Here is a 16159-nt window from a genome sequence, read left to right as displayed (position 1 = left end):
TTTTCACTGAGTCACTAAGTTGCCCAGCCTGGCCTTGAACTTCCCATGCTCCTGCTGCAGCCTTTTGAGAGGCTAGAATTACAGGTCGGAGCCACCATACTGACCTCCACCGATCCTTTCTCTTTGTTCAAACGCACTGAGTTCTTCCTAGCATCCATGCTTCTGTAGGTTCCTTGCACCTCCAGCGCCGTTCCCACTCCTGCTTTGTGTGTGGCCTCTCTTACTCTGGTCTCTTCTGAAGTGCTTCTTCCCCAGGGAAGCCATGCCTACCTGAGCAAAACCCCTATCTGCTCAGCCCATTAGTCTCTCTATCTCTTTTTATCATAGTTATCATTGTTTTTTTATTAATTTGTGCTTTCCTCTGTGTTTGTGACATGTATAAGGATAGGCAGGCCAGACACATAGCAGGGGCTCAGTTAACTGCTGTGGCATGGATGGGTGGTAGGAAAATGAATAGTACAGTTTGGGAGTTATAGTGACAGGCCCCATCCTGAGACCTGCTGTGTGCCCTCAGGCAGGTTCTGTCCCTCTCTGAACTGTAAGCTCCACTGTGCCCAATGAGGGAGAAGTCTGTGGCCTCCAAGAGCCTTGCTGTTGCGCTGATCTTTGAGAGTATCATAAGGTTCTGTGGTCGCTGGCACCAAGAAGGAGGCAAGCAGAAGGGCTGGTTGAGGGGAGTGGGCAGCAGCCAGAGCTGTCATCCTTTGGCGTCCTAGCAAGCCTCAGTGGCTGCAGTCTGGCCCAGTAAGAGCAATGCCAGGAATCCCAGGGAGAATGCGGCCTGAGGTCCCCCGTGGCCCCTCTGCCTACTCAGATGGTCACGATGCCGGGCTTCCAGGAGGTGGGCGAGGTTCCCACCCAGCGCCTCTCTGGTCCTCAGCTGCAGGCACAAGGATCAACCTGCTCTGCTCAGAGTGGCAGAGTGGAAGGATGCTGAGCCGGGGAGGGGCTGTGGGCTGCAGCACACCTCTCTGTGAACCTCAGGTAAACGGCTGCCCTTCACTAGGCCTCAGTCTCCATGCCTGTCCAATGGACAATCTTAAAGGGTTTTTCTGGTTCTAACATCCAAGATGACCGTGCCAATGCCTGGGATGTGTGTGCTGCTCCCCCTCCTGCTGCCCCCACTCAGGGAGCCTGCAAAGGGTCAACTTTGGGAGCATGGGAGCGCCAGATGCACTGCCGCGGCCCTGGCTGCTCAGTGTTGAGCCAGCCCACTGGGAATTCTCCCACTCAAGCTCCCTTTCCGGCCCAAGCCCCCACCCTCTGAGAGCCACTGCTTCCGGCTCTGGCAAGTGTGGGTGGGGTCTCAGGAGGGGGTCCACTCAGCCTGCTTCCCTCCTGCAGGAAAAACACAGCCAAGAGTCCAGACAGAAGCTTCAGTGTACTCCATGTGTGCCGCTGACACTGCATACCCAATGGTGTGGGTCACTGCCATTACCAGCCATGGCCAACTCATGGGCTATAAAGTAAGCGGGCTGGGTGAACGCTCCTCCATCCTGACCCTGGACTTCTGTGATAGCAGCTCTGGGCGGCATCTGAGGATCAGTTGCCCTTCTTGGTCTGCCCTAGGGCTTGTGCAAAGTGCCTGCTTTCAGTGTTTAGTCAGGCCTCTCTATAACCCTGGGAGGTAGATGTAGAGAGGGCTTGGAGAACACAGAGCCTGAATGTCCCGGGCCACATAGCTAGGAGATTGCAGAGCTGAGATGGGCCGGCTAACCTCAGAGCTAGGCTTTTAACTGTGGAGTGTGCCACCAAGCTGTGGGGTGCTGAGGCTGAGCCCAAGGGCGGGGCTTCCTGCACTGCCTCACAGTCTGTCACAGGCAGGGTTCCCACCCTCGCACTCTGCCCTCACACTCTCCCAGCTTCCCTAGGATGGAGGTGTCATGGCTAGACTCAGCACCTGAAGATGGGAAGGTAATGCTCGTGGCTTATCTTGTCCACAGGGGCGGGGGCCAGGCTGGCCATGCCTGCATGGCAGTGCCATACTATCCATGTGCCCTGTCCATTGCCCACCTGTTGAGAGGCCTGGAGGCCTGCATTGCTGGGAAGCTTTGGTACCAATCTCTCCTGTGAATCAGTCCTTGAAACATGGTTTACCAGAGGAGGAAACGGGAGTGAGCATTCAAGTGACTTGCACAAGGTCACACAGATGCAGCAGGAGAAGCTGGCCCTGACCCCAAGCACTGCCTCTGTCTCTGGAAGTTGTGCAGTCATGACTTTCTCTCCTCAGTTGTCCCAGCCTTGGCAAGAGTCCCTGGTGCTTGGTGGAGTTCCACATTTCCCACCTAACTCTCCTTTGAGAGGAGGAGAAGCAGCCCTACTGCCCATCAAGGGTTAATGGTGGTAGGGGCTAAGTGATTCCAGATGGGCCAGCTGGATGGCTGTGCTGGCCGGAAAAGGCAGCCGCCAACCACTCCACCCCCGGGGGAGCTACCACCAACCACCCCCTCCCCTCTGTGCTGCACCTCTGGCCCCCAGCTGTGCTCCTGCCCTTGGGCCCCACCAACCTCTTCTCCCGGGCCAGTGTCTGGCTCTAAGGGAAATCACAATCAGGGCATCCCAAGGACATTCCACCATAGTGAGCCTAGCTTCAGATGGACCTATGGGGAAACTGAGGCTGGGGCAGGACAAGGGACTCCTCCAAGGCCTCCCAATAAGTCCAAGGCTAGGTGTCCTCACTCCTAGAATAGTGTCTTTGGAGTTTGAAACTCTTTGCTTTCCCAGAGATGTCTTGGCTATAGCAGTTGCTCCATGGTGGTGACTGGCTAAGACAAATGTTAGGGAGGAGGATCTCTCTCTCTCTCTCTCTCTCTCTCTCTCTCTCTCTCTCTCCTTCCCCTCTCACTCACCCTCCTTCCCTCCCTCCTTCCCTCCTTCCCTCCCTCCCTTCCTTCTGCCCTCCTTCTGCTTTCTTCCCTCCCTTCTTTTGTAGTTTTGGAGCTTGAAGCAAGGAGTTGGAATTTTTTGATTGAGTCTTTGGATCCAAAACTCCTGGGCAGCCTGACTTTGTGGTTTGTGGGATCACTCCATGTTTCCTTGTGACCCTGCTGCCACTGAGTCCTGGCCCAAGCCCAGGCCCCATCTCCAGGAAGACTCATCATGGGCTAGTCTGAGAACTCTTGTTCTGCGTGGCCAGGCCTTATTACAGGCAGAAGCCCCAAAACTGACTATGAGATAAATTACTATGGTTGGCATGGAATCTTGGTCCCAGGGCCCTGGGGAAACTGAGGTGGAACAGGGAATGAGAGAGATACAGAGGGTAGTATGGAAGGAGTTAGGCTCTACCTGTGTAACTTGGGACACTTGTCTTCCCCCATTGGGATTCAACTTCCTTCTGTGACTCGACTCAATTTTCCCTCATGATCAGGTGGGAAAACTCTCTCTCTTGTGTCTAGCTATCTCTTGGCCTAAGAAGGTGCAGGTGGAAGAGAAGAACCAATCAGGATCCCTGAAGGAGACCTTGAAGCTCAGAGGAGAAGGGGTAGGGGAGGATGGAACTGGAAAATTATAGATACTGGAAAATATCTCATTGAGGGACTGAATGAAAGAGCCACAGGGTAACCTAGGAAGAAGGTAGCATGGGGGAGTCTGCACTGGAGCATGGCTCCATAAAGGTGGGCATAAAGGTGACCCGGGTCCCTTCTATCCTGTGGCTGCACGAGCCTGGGAAGCTCACTGTACTATTCTGGGCCTCAGTTTCTTTTTTCATATGACAGCACAAATAGTCTCTTCTTGGCTCCTCAAGGGCCTTGAATGCTACAAGGAGAATGTCTGGAAGTCTGAGGAAGTGTGCTAGGTGATCTTAGGCAAAATGCTTTTCCTCTCCGCGCTTAGGTGCTGCTAGACCTCAGCTTCCCCTCCTGAAGAAGAAGCCCTCGTGGAGGCTCTTCCATCTCTTTCAAGCCACCTCTTTTCAAAAGGGTTCCCAGTGTCCGAGGCCAGGGACAGGACTGGGAAGGTCTCAACAGAAGAGGCTCAGCGTCCATCACCTCAAATCCAAACAGCAACAGGAGTGATGGGGAAGTAAGAAAGGCATGCATTGCCCTGGGGGTGTAGCTCAGTGGTAGAGCGAGGCCCTGGGTTCCAGCCCCAGTGCCATAAGTAAACTGAAAACATTTTATCCATCAGTGTGGCCAGACTGGGAAGCCTGGAGTCCTAAGCCCTGTCTTCAGGGTGCTAACAAGAGCTTCAGAACTCTATAGGAGAAGAGTCAGGGCAGGAAGCAAGAGGTGAGCAGTTAGGAGTTGGGCCCATGTGGTACGGCTGACCATTGGGTCTTGGGGAGGTTGTGCTTGCTGGAGGGGACAATTCAGTCGTCATCAGGAGACGATTACTCTGCCTGAGGAGAGGCCTTGGTTCCCATCCCGAGTGACCCACCTGAACTCTTGGGAACAGCTATCCTGATCTTTAGGGGGATGACAGAAGTTTGGTAAATTTAAGACTAGATGACCAGTGTGTACGTTGCATTGATGCTTTTTATGCAAAATTGAGCAGGAATCTGACCCCAAGTTTAAAATAACAAAGATAGTTGTGGGTCCAAGTGGAGAATCAGAGCTTACAGGAAAAGCAGCCCTTAACTGGGTCCCGGCCAGAGAGGTGTGGACTCCCTCGGGTCTTGAATGGTGAGTGCAGCCTCAGGCCCGTGCTCTCCTGAGGCCACTGCTTGCCCAGTGTGTGCCTCTCCCCCTCGACAGCGTCTCACTACTGTGTCCCTGGCACGCAGGCAGTGTCTGGTATTCAATAGGTGCTCTAACATTCTTGTTTAATGAATGAGTGCTGGCTGAAGCATCAGAGCTTCTCTTATGGACGGAGAAATTGAGGCACAAAGAAAGGACCTTCGTGCCCCATCCCCAGGCAGCCTGGCCATGGAGACTGCAGCCAGAGGCAGGCATCAAGCAAGGGAAGCTGGGCCACTCTTCAGTAAAAGTGACTCAGTGGCTGGCGTGGGCTGTGGAATTTCTAAACATCCCCTCACATCCTGAGAGAACGGGCGACGGGAGGGAGCGAACAGAGGGAAAAAAAGAAGAAAAACAAGAAACTTGGGGGGAAAGAAAAGAGAGGGGGGGAAAAAAAACCCTGAAATTGAAAACAGACGCACGCGTCCACATTCCCGGCCCCTCCACCCCCCTCCTCCCCAGCTGGGCCAATCAGAGGCCGCCCTGCAGCCTTTCCCCCAAAGTGGTGGGGCGGGCGAGGGAAGCCCACGGTGGTGTGAGCTCAGGGGCTGCCCGCGCCCACAGTCCCTGCCAGCTCTGTCTGGGACCTGGGATCGCTCTGCGAGCAACTCGGAGTCAGGTCATCACTGAGGAGAGAGCTGGGCCCACAGACCAGCAAGGTCCGCAGCCGGTGCCGCTGCGCCCGCCAGCCTGCCGGCACGCACAGCCAGACCCAGGGCGGCCTCTCCTGGCAGCTCTGCTCCTCCCAAAGGATGCTTTGGGAGTGAGGCAGGCTGGCCACTTCTCGCCCTGCAGCCGCCTCTCTGTCTTCTGAGTCTCTGGGAGCCTGGGATAGTCCCGGCTGCCCTTCTGCCTAGCTGTCGCCTGTATTGGGCCCAGCGTAGTCTTTCTGATAACAAGGGCAGTAGGGAGGACTTCCTGGAAGGGGTGGCAGCCCACAACCTGGGACAATGTCCACACCAGACTCCATCAACAACAAAGTAAGTGCAGGGAGGGTGGGGAATTCCTGGCCCTCTGCCCTATCCCTTGCCCCAGCCCATGCCTCTTTGGGTAGGTAAAAAAAAAAAAAAAAGGGAAATATTTTTTAACAAAACCAGATGGGAGGTGACTGGTTGGCTTTGAGTGATGTCAGGGCTGGAGGAGCCAGCCTTCTCCTCCCCCAGGGCTGGGCGACTGCTGCCCCTCAACTCTGCTGCCCCTGCCCTATTCAAACAAACTGGGATTGCTCTCTGAGCAACTCAGAGTCAGGAGATCACCAAGACAGACTTTGGGGTGTGGAGTGGAGGCTAATGGGGGGTGAAAGCTGGGAGGGGATGGAGAAAGAAACTGAGGGATCCCACAGGGAACATAGAAAGGGACCCATCAGTATGAGGGCCCTCAGGACTGTAGCCCCCTGTCCCTTGGCTGGAGCCTCGCTCCTAACAATCAGACTGGCTTTAGTCCAGTCAGCCAACAGGCAACCTTTGGGGATTTAAATGGGCTTGCAAATTTTCCAGATTCCTAAGATATCCTTCCAAAACCCCAGACACTGGGAAAATTCTGCATGAAGGGGGCTTTCAGCTAGGACCTACCAGTCTTGCAGCTGGGGCTGGGTGCCTGGGACCCAGAGGTCAACTCCAGGGGTCCTCCATGTGGAGGGCTGTAGCTGAGCCATTTCTGTCTGTTCTAAGGGGCTGCTCAGGCCTCCTTGCTCTGTCCCTCCTCTGGGCTCGGCCCCTTTCCCACTCCATCCTAACGCACGTGTCTGATCACAGACCTTGCGGCCGAGGCCTTCTGTGGCTTCCCAGAGCCTGGCTCACAACAGTGACTGCCACTGATGGCCACTCACTGCTGGCTGATTCTGGGTCCGTAGCACTCACAGGCAGCACCAGATGCGGTGCCGTGCTCTCCTCTGCTTTGCATGTGTGGTGTCTCCTAGGGTGCTCCCTGCAGCCTCAAAACAGTAGCTTTTCCCTTCCTTCCTTCCTTTGCTTTTGAGTCACAGAATTGTAGCCACATAGCTAGCAAGTGGCAGAGCCTGGAGAAGATACAGGCTTCCACTGGCCCTCTACTCCAGACCTGGGCTTCCTGTTCCTAAATTTGTTCCAGAATTTTCAGAAAGAATTTGTGTCATCCTGCCCGTGGGCACTTACCCGCCCCATTCCCTCGGCCTGGAATGCCCTTCCTCATCACTTTTCTGGTGAGGCCCCTGCTACTCCATCTCTTCCAGGCAGCCTTCCCAGGTTCCTCCTGTCTTCCGGTGCTGGCCCGGCACTCGCGCTCTGTGCTGGAGCCTTGCTGCTGATCATGCCCTGTTCCTACTCTGCGTGCACAGCAGAGATTGTTCATGTTCTGGGGTTCATTGTTTTGTGTTCTGTCCCTAATACCCAGCCCTGGGTGGGTTCCAGGCTTAGGAAATGTGCTGGTGGAAGGGAAGGGGGCCTCTTACCTTGTTTCCAGAATATCAGGTGGCTGTTCCCGGCTGTATTTTTCTGTGAAAGAAGGGAGAAGGAGGTTTCTGCTTGCCTCTGTGGCCTCCCAGAGTGCACAGAGGCCTCTAACAAGATGTCTTGACATTATCTGTTCTTCCTCTGTCTCCAGGCAGGGGACCCTGAACCCACAGCAGTGGGAGGCAAATGGTCAGGGTGGTCGTCATCGCTGACACCCATTGCATGCAGGCAGAGTCAGGTATGGCCCTCCCTTGGAATCCTGCCAGCCAGGTTGAGACTGATGTTGTTAATACCCCATTTTCCAGGGGAAGAACCTGAGGTATGTAGAGGCTAAGTGAGTTTCCAGGGTCACACAGTTAGTAGAACTAGTGTTTAGGTGCAAATTTGCTGGAATCCACAGGCAGGATCCTGCATACTCAGGGAGCTACTCCTGGTCAGCAGGGCACTTCTATCCTCCCCAGAGCCTGCTTCCAGTTCAGGTACCTTAGTACCTTCCTCAGCCCAAAGGGCAGCCTCGGGTCTGACTGCTGTAAGGTCCACTTCACCTGCTGAGGTCCTGAGAGAGGCAGGAGGCCACCTGGTCAGCACCCTCCTTGTGGACAGTAGTTATCAGACAACCTCCCTCCTCGGAGAGCAGAGCTAGGGTTTGTAATTGTCCACAGATATGAGACCGGCAGCAGAAAGCACTGTGGATTCAGAGTTAGCAGACCCATCGCCTGCCCTGGCTCTATTCAAATCCACTGTGTGGCGTGTTGATTCTTGCACTACTTTCACATCTGGGAATAGTGGGTATGGAGGATGAGTAGTACCTGGCTTGGGCATCGGTTGACTGTGGGTCACCTCTGATTCAGCTTCTGGCTGACCATGTGACCCGCGGCCAGTGCTTTGCTTTTCTGGGCCTCAGTCTCCTCTGTGTGCAACAGAGCAGCGTTTATAGCTAAGGTGTTTGGCACAGTCCCTAAACGTCAGCACTGGAGCCTGGAGCCTCTGATAAGAGCAGGTGTTGCTCCCTGCCTCCTGCATGTGATCGCCTCACTGTAGAATGACCCACAATCCGCAAAGGCCTCTGCCCTGAAGGGCCCTGGACACTGGACATTCTGAAGGTCCACTTTGTCCTTGGGGCAGAGCTCACATTGTGGCCTAATGACCAGCTGCTTTCTGGCTGCAAGAAGGGGCCCTGGATACTTGTTCAGGACAGGCTGCAGGGTGCAGTACAGAGGGGAAGGAGGAAGAGTGTCCCTAGACATCCCTACAATTCCCGCCTATTTCTTGGAGATGCTTAAGAACCCAAAGACAGTGGGTCCTCAGAACAGGACTTTGCCCACAGACCCCAAAAGTGGGGGTGGTCCCTCCCCAAGGTCAGAGCTGTGAGGCCTCAGCTGCAGGAGTGTGGGCAGAGTGATCTAATGGGAACCAATCCTTTCTGGACACTTTCAATGGGCATTTTAATCGTGTCTGTCCATTACCTCACAGCTTACTGATGTAGCCCTCAGCTCTTAGAACATGCCTGGCATTCAAGAAGTTCTTAATAAATGTTTGGTGGATTGATTTAATCATTGCGGTAACCTTAAAGTGTAGATAGAGACACTTACCACTTTACTGATGAAGAGATGCCCAGAGAGGGTAAGTCAGTTACCCAGCATCCCACAGCTAGGAAGTAGAGGAGCTAGAATTTGTGCCCCAAGTGTTTCTGACTCCTGAGCCCTGTGAGGCAAGGCTGGGTGGGCACCAGGGGACCCAGTGTACACTGTGAGGACAAGCCTCAGCTCTGGGAACCCCGTTCCCTACAGCCATGAGACATGGGCAAGCTGGTCCCTCTCTGGGCCTCGTCCTCTCATAGTCGTCAAACAAAGAGGTTGACCCTGAGGATCGCAACCTCCCTTCCAACTCTAAACAATTCCAGGATTCCAAGTCCCATCAGCCCAGATTGGCAGCTGCACAACCCTGCTGTGTACTCAGGCAGGGATCATGCATATTTAACTTCACAATGAAAGGAGTTTTTCTTACATTTTCTCGACACATTACAGAAAGAGGTCAGGATCAATGGCTGCTAATGGAAAACTTGAACCTGCAATAACAAGGAGGAGCTTTTTAGCCATTAGAGGAGCCCTTCCTCAGAGATTCCAAGGGCATGTTCCTGCAGGGGTTAGAAGCCCTGGTCCCTGGATCCTGATGGCAAGGAGGGCTTATTGGGCTGGGGTATGGTCCTTTAGGTGCCTTCCAGTCCTGAGCTTTCAAGCCCCAGAGGCTCTGATTTCAAGAGAAACCAAAGCTTTGGCTTGAACCACTGAAGGGCTTAGCTGCAAGGGAAGGAAAGGACGCAGAGGCCCAGCTCTGGGGGTGTGGCTGTGGAATCCACACATTTGATGTGTCCAGAGTGGACGCCCACCTCCTGCCTTCCCCTCTCTTCAGGGCCAGACTCAGTAAAAGAGGTGCTTGAGCCCCTCCACCCGCGCCCCAGCCCATTTCCCAAGGCACCCTTCAGGACAGCCCACCCAAGCATGGTGCAGGAGGCTGGAAATCAAAGTGCACTGCTCTAATTGCACCACTACCCTGCTCCTGCTTTACGTAAGGGCTGTTTGATATCTCGGGTCCCTGAACCTTTCATCTGCCAGAGATGCCAGCTTCTCCACCCCAAGTTGGAAGGGGCCATCCCTTGAGAGGGCCAGCAGATTGGGAAGTTTCCCACATGTCAGAGATGAAAAGGGCTTTCGGGTCACCTGATTTGACTTATGCTCTTTTATAATCGGGAGCCTGAGGTCCAAAAATAGGAGGGGTGGGGCGGAGGCTGTGCAAACTGTGAGAGGTGGTGTGGAGCCCCAGACCTGAGCTTTCCTTTGACCTCCCTGGGCGCTGAGGCTTCACCAGTGCCTAAAGACCTGGAGAGGCCTAACCCACCAGGCTTAGCCTCCAAGTCTCACTAGGGTGAAGCTAGGGAGGCAGATTTAGGCTGTAGAGGAGCAAAGAAGCTGCCTTTATGAAGGATAGAACCCCACCCCCACCCCGGGTAGTTTCTTGCCACTCCTCCATTCTGGCCATGTTCCTCTTATGTAAAGAGCAGAGAAGGCAGGGGGTTGCTCAGAGACCCCAGAGAGCCCATCCAAGCTTCTTGTGGCTCTCCTACCATATCCCTGCAACTGTTCTGGTTATTTCCATTTCCTGGAAAGCAGAACCCCAAGAGTTGTGAACCCACTAACTTCTCTACTTCTGAAGGTAGGCATAAGTGGAAACGGGAGGACCAGCCAGATAGCTCAATGGACTAAAGTGCCTGCTTAGGCAGGCTCAGGGACCAGGGTTCAATCCCTGGAGTGCCATGCCAGTCCTGCCTCTGGGGCATACTGAGAATAATTGAGACTGCTCATTGCATGTGCCTGTAATCCTGGCACTTGGGAGGCTTAAAACAGGAGGATTACTACAAGGCAGATCTGTGTAGTGAGACCCTGCAGACCCTGTACTAAATACATGAACAAAAAGTGAGGTGGGGGATGGGGAACTGGGGCAGGACTCAGCTTTGTAAACCTTTGAGAGAAGGCTGCCCTGTCCTCTACTAACCCAGAGCACTGCCCGATGGGCTGTCGCTACCTCTATCACTCCCATCCTTATCAGCTCCTAGCCTGGGCCTGCCTGTTGGATAGACAGTGACCTAGTGAATAGGTGAATAAGTGCCCAGCAAGATAAACAACTGGACTGTGGACGGATGGGCAGGCAGACAGATGGACGGTCTCCCCTTTAGTCCAAGAAACAGGAGTGACTTCATGTTTAAAAGGCCCACACTTGGTTCAATGCTTTTCAGTCACTCTTGAGGTTTTAATACTTTTTAACTAGGAGCCCTGCCTTTGCATTGCGCACTTGTCCCACAAATGACAAAGCTCATCCTGCAGTGGGTCCAAGCTGGAGCATGGACGGTCTTCTCCTGGAAACTGGCCGCTCTGACTCCATTGTGCCATCCCAGTTCATAGCCTCCCACAAAATGCCCGAGTGCTCACGTCCCGCGTGGAGGCCTCCATCCCTTCAATGACTGGTGCACGGAATTACTGTTACCAAGCCAGAAGCTGGCTCCCCACTATCACTATTAACACCCTGAAATGATGCCATTGTCGTTCCTCCAGAGCAAAGCCCAAGCCCTTAGCCAGCACCCAGGAACTTCCTGGGAGGTCAGCTTCCTTTCCTATCCCTCACCTATCTCTCTTCTGGCTTCAGTTCTGGCCTAACAGATCTCTCCCAGGCATTCTCCCCAGTGCCTTACCATCTCCCACCTTCTTACCTTTGCTTGCTCAAAGCCCTGTGGAATACTCTGCGCTGGTATCTTCCACAGAACCCAACTCAACCTAGCTCCAGGGTCAGGGGCCCAGCTCAGTGCCATCCTCCTGAAGAAGTTCTATTCCCCTCCTACCATTTTCTGAGCATCTCATGTGTTGAGCGCTGTTCATCATCATCTCTAACCCTCATGATGGTGGAAAAGGGGGTCTCTTTAGGCTGTTTTCCAAGACAGGCTCAGAGAAGTTAAACTCACAGAGGGTGCACAGTGGTAAGGTAGGAAAGGTGGGACTTAGACTTGGAATTATGTGACTTCAAGGTAGATGCGCTGTTCCCAGCCTTGATCGGCTCCCATGAGGTCCCCTGCCTGGTGCTATCAGGCATAGCACACTGGCTTTATGTGTCTGCTCTCCCTCTATCAGCCTGTGCCACCACCTCCCTGGAGGGAAAGTGTCACTGTTGCCTGCCCTTCCCTATCTCCCCACCTAGAGAGACATGTGACCATAAGGTAGCTGAGGGCTCAGGCCCGAAGGCCAGAAGAGCTCACTCTACACAGCTGTTTGGCCTCTGAGCTGTGTGAGTGTCCATAGAGCAGGAAGAACCAGTCAACAGACAGTGGGCTGGAAGGCATTAAATTTGCCTTCTAGCCCTCTGCTGGTTACTCAGGCACTGAGTGTGGCCATCTAACCAATCCTCAGTGCAGAAGGACGGGCCACACTGCCCATACCCACCATAACCGCAGCTGCCCCTCCCTGGGGAACCCTTTGGAAGGGCCTCCCTGCGCCTTCTGGTATGTCACATGCATCTCTTCTGAGCAGCCTAGTCTGGCAGGGTCTCAGCTGTGCGCTCAAGGCTGTGGGAGGGAGGAGTGACTTATTCTCCCGTGAGTGGATGATTAACAAGCTGGCTTCTAGCTCTGCAGAAGACCATGTGCCAGGCCCTGTCCTAAGCACTTGGCTGTGTCAACTCCATCAGTAGCCTCGATGACTCAATGACAGACCTCAATTTACAGATGAGGAGACCAAGACACAAAGAGGCTAAGGAATAGGCAGTGGAGAATCAGAGGTGAAGGCTGTAGAGGCAGGGAGTGGGGAAGAGATGCCCAGAGAGTGGCAGGGTAAACAAAATGTGGAAATTTCTCTTCCTCCTGATTCACTGCCCAGGAGGGCACTGAGGGGAATCTCAATGGTGGCCAGTGTCATTAGCCAGCTACCCCTGCCTGATTTGTGGGCTCTGGTCTGGTGGGGGAAGGCTGCAAGCTGGTGGGTCAGTAGGAACAGGCCCCGAGGCCTGCCTGCCCCCTGCCCACTTGGCTTTGAGAATGCATTCTCTCTATGGCCCCCAGTCCAGCCCATGGCTGATCCCGGGCTGGCAGCAGCCCGAGGAACAGAAGGTTTGCTTGTCTGCGCCTGCCACACCCCCCTCCTTAGCCCCAGCCTGGGACCCCTCTCTGGGGCTCCTTTGGCTGCCAGGGCCTGGCGCTCCCTGTTGCCATGGCACCGGCCAGAGCAGAGGCTTTAGGGAGTGGGGGCAGGGAGGGCAGAGAAGGGTGGTGCAGGCCTGGAATTCTGTAGCTGCTGAAGCCTGGCCCCTGTGCACAGTGCGAAAGGTGCTGGGGCCCACAGGAGCAGGCCTGTGGCGGAGCTGGCCACACACCTGGCTTGACTGCTGGCCCGCTCCATTTCAGAGGCACTTGGGACAGGGCCAGACCCAACCTTAGTCTTTCCTTAACCCTATCAGCTGACTCAAGATCTGCAGTGGAGTTGGAGAAAGGTTCTGAGTTCTACCCCTCCCTGGGCTTCAAATTACTGGGTGGCCTGGGGCAGGAGCTCAGGACCCACACTGCTCTTCAGTGAGGACAGTGCAGGGGCTTGACCTTGAAGGTTCTCCCTGTCCTGAGGGCCTAGATGCTCCATGGAGTGAGCTCAGCAGAGCAGTCCTCCATGGGCAGCCATGTTTCCAGGCAGGGGATGGGTTGACTTGCATGGCAGGTAAGAAAACAGGCCTTGGGCTCGGACCAGCCTGAGTGTGTGTCTTAGCTCTTTTGCTTATAGTAAATGTAACTTGGGTAAGTTACCAGAGCTCCTGAGACTCACGTTCTTCTCTGTGAAATGGGAATAACAAATGTAAACACCCTTACGGAGTCGTGAGTAGAAAACCAAATCCCCGCATCATCTCATTTGGTAGAGTGCTTGGCTTTTGTTTGTTTCAGACTGGGGCAGCAGAACAGGAGAGGGCAGAAAGATGCTCTGGACTTCGATCAAGGAGGCTGGAGAGCAGAAGCAGGGCTGAGAGGTAGCAGGAGCGTCCGAACAGACTGTGCTCAAGTAATAAAGACAATCTGTAATCTGACCTTCCCCAGGATGGAGAGGCCCACAGGCGAGGTGGGAAGCTCCCTGTCAGGATCAGCATGCAGTTTTAGAGAAAGAGGAGACAGACATGAGCAGGGTCCGTGGATGGTCCCTGACAGACTTAAACGCGTGGGGCTCTGTGAAAACAGTATCACTCTCTCATCTTCTAGCTGTCAGCTTCACTTGGACAGCTCAAAAAGGTATGAAAAGGTATGAAAGAGAGAAAGAAGTCAGGAGTTGGTGCTGGAACAGCTTGGTCCCGTGGGTGAAGCTGTCTGTCTGTCCCCAATGGGGCTCCCCATCTCTGCCTCCTGCCTGTGAGGGTCCTCTAGGGTGAGGCTGTTGAGCCCCTGTGCTAAGCCCAAATGGAGCACTGCAACCGCTGTTGGCGAGCTCTGTGATCTGCGGCAGATGCTCTGGCTTCTCTGTGCCTGTTTCCTCATCTGTAAGATAAAAAAGCAGCACCGTGTCAATGGTTCTGGGGGCTTGTGAGGTCCTTCATACAGAGAGCTTAGCTTCAATGGTAGGTGGGGAAATTCTAAATCTAGAGTAACTATTATTACTTGTGTTATTTTCAAGGCAGTCCAAGCCTCTGTTCTGCTTGGAAGGGCTGATGAGGGAAGGCCCTGATAGGATCTAGGGCACTGTGAGCCAGGGGTCTACAGGCGGGCAGGGCAACTCAGGCGCCTGGAGTGGGCTCCAGGCTGAGCAGGGAGGCCAGGGAGGCGCCGCAGGAGGCAGGAAGTGCTTGCTGGGCAGGCGGCGGCAGCCTGCAGGGATAAGCTGTGGGGCCTCCCTCCCTCTCTGACCTCCTTCCCAGGCCTGTTCCCAGCCTGTGTGGGGACCTGGGCCCCCTCCCTTGGGCTCCCAGCGGCCACAAGGCACACACTGAGTGCTTTCCCACGCGCTGTTCCAAGTAGTGAGGCGGCATCATTACACGCCCCCTCAGCACACACCCCAGTGGGAGAGGGGATGAGTGAAGGGGTGTGTGGGGGTCCTCCAGCAGGGGTTCAGTCTGTTCTTTATCAACTTGGCTCTGTTCCAGACAGATGTTTCATTTTATTTTTGGTTTCCAAAATATAGGTCATTTTTTTCCATTGTGTCCCTGGGGAGGCCTCCTGGGGTGAGGAGCACAGAGTGGTGACTGACTTGGGCCCCAGGGAGTGGGGAGGCAGTAGCTTCCTTCTTTAGTTGTCATGGCTCCTTCAGGCGGTCACTGCCCGTCCCTCCCTCACTGTGGAGGTAGCATGGAGAGCCACAGGGGGCCAAGGAGGACAGGCAGATGGGCTCTGCAGGGAGGTCTCTCTGGCTGGGGCATGAGGAAGGACAGGCTGGGCCCACAAGCGTACCAGGTGGCCATGTCTGTGTGGAGGGAGTCAGCCCCGGGTCCAGTGGGGCCAGCACAGAGCCTGCTCGAGGCCCCAGTGTGCCCAATTTCTGCTGCATTGTTCAAAGGACCTCTAGATACCTGGACAACAGGAAGAACCCTGCACTAGAAGCAACATGGACAGCAATCCAGGCCCAGGTTCCAGCCCCTTCACTGCATGGCTTGGCTCAGTCAGTGTCCCCTCTCCTGCACCCTCTCTGCTCCTGAGGGACACTGAGTCTTCCTCAATAGATTGAAATAGGGTATAAGATTGAGGGGGACAGGTGGAGTCTCTGCCCTCCCAGCTGGTAATGGTATCCCCACTTTTGGGACCCTGCTCCCCTAGCTTCCAGAATGAGGCTTCCTGGCCTGACTGATGATCATACCATGCCGTAGCCAGCTTAGGGAAGGCCACACAGGCCAGACTGCCAGGCCTCCTGCCATGAGCGGGGATGCCATCCCTAGCTCCACGTGCCTCTTGCCCCCCACACTCCAGGCTAAGAGCTGAGTCATGACCTGCGGCTGCGGCCCCTCAGCAGCACCGTAGCTCCAAACAGCTGCCTTCCAGAGCAAGACCCTGAGAGCCGCCACATGTAGCCCTACAAGTTCTCCCATCCTGCCACACCGATGGGGATACTGAGGCCCAGAGAGGGGCAGGGCTGTGATGCAAGTGGTGACAGAGCTGAAACCGGAACCCTTAGTCCCATGTCCTTTAGTCCCACCATGAAGTTTGTGAGGTGCCCCTGTTTTGGAGGAGAAAGAGCAAGGCAGAGGGTCAGGAGATGAGTCAGTGTCCACATGTGGCAATGGAACAAGTGTCTTCTCTGAGTCGCTGTCACTTGTCTGCCTGGCAGTGCGGGGAAAGGGATCAGAGCATGTTAAGAAGGAGGAGCAGCAGATGCAGTCTGAGCCCTGGCCTCAGGCACCTTGCACCTGAGCAGGGTCTGCGGGAGGGGCTGCTTGGCAGGCGAGCTCAAGCACCCCACTGTCACCTGTGCCCATCCTTCAAGGCCCAAACATAGGTCCTCCTCTTTCATGCTCTACACCTTAGTTTCCCCACTTGTACAGCGGGGGCCCAAG

The 16159-nt window shown here is 54.7% G+C and overlaps 1 protein-coding gene across 1 annotated transcript in view; it reads left to right on the top strand.

The window, feature by feature from the left end:
- The first annotated feature begins 5201 nt into the window (after positions 1–5201).
- Pdgfrb (platelet derived growth factor receptor beta) overlaps positions 5202–16159 on the top strand; it is a 37074-nt gene continuing 26116 nt past the window's right edge. The window contains exon 1 of the mRNA XM_004631296.2: positions 5202–5656. Coding sequence (XP_004631353.2) covers positions 5627–5656 — 30 coding nt within the window. The 5' untranslated portion in view covers positions 5202–5626. The remainder of the gene's footprint in view (positions 5657–16159) is intronic.

The sequence above is a fragment of the Octodon degus genome, unplaced genomic scaffold (assembly GCF_000260255.1).
Source record: "Octodon degus isolate 3935 unplaced genomic scaffold, OctDeg1.0 scaffold00040, whole genome shotgun sequence".
NCBI classification, from domain to species: Eukaryota; Metazoa; Chordata; class Mammalia; order Rodentia; family Octodontidae; genus Octodon; species Octodon degus.
Note: the sequence above shows the minus strand (reverse complement) of the source record. Positions and strands in the feature narration are given on the sequence as shown.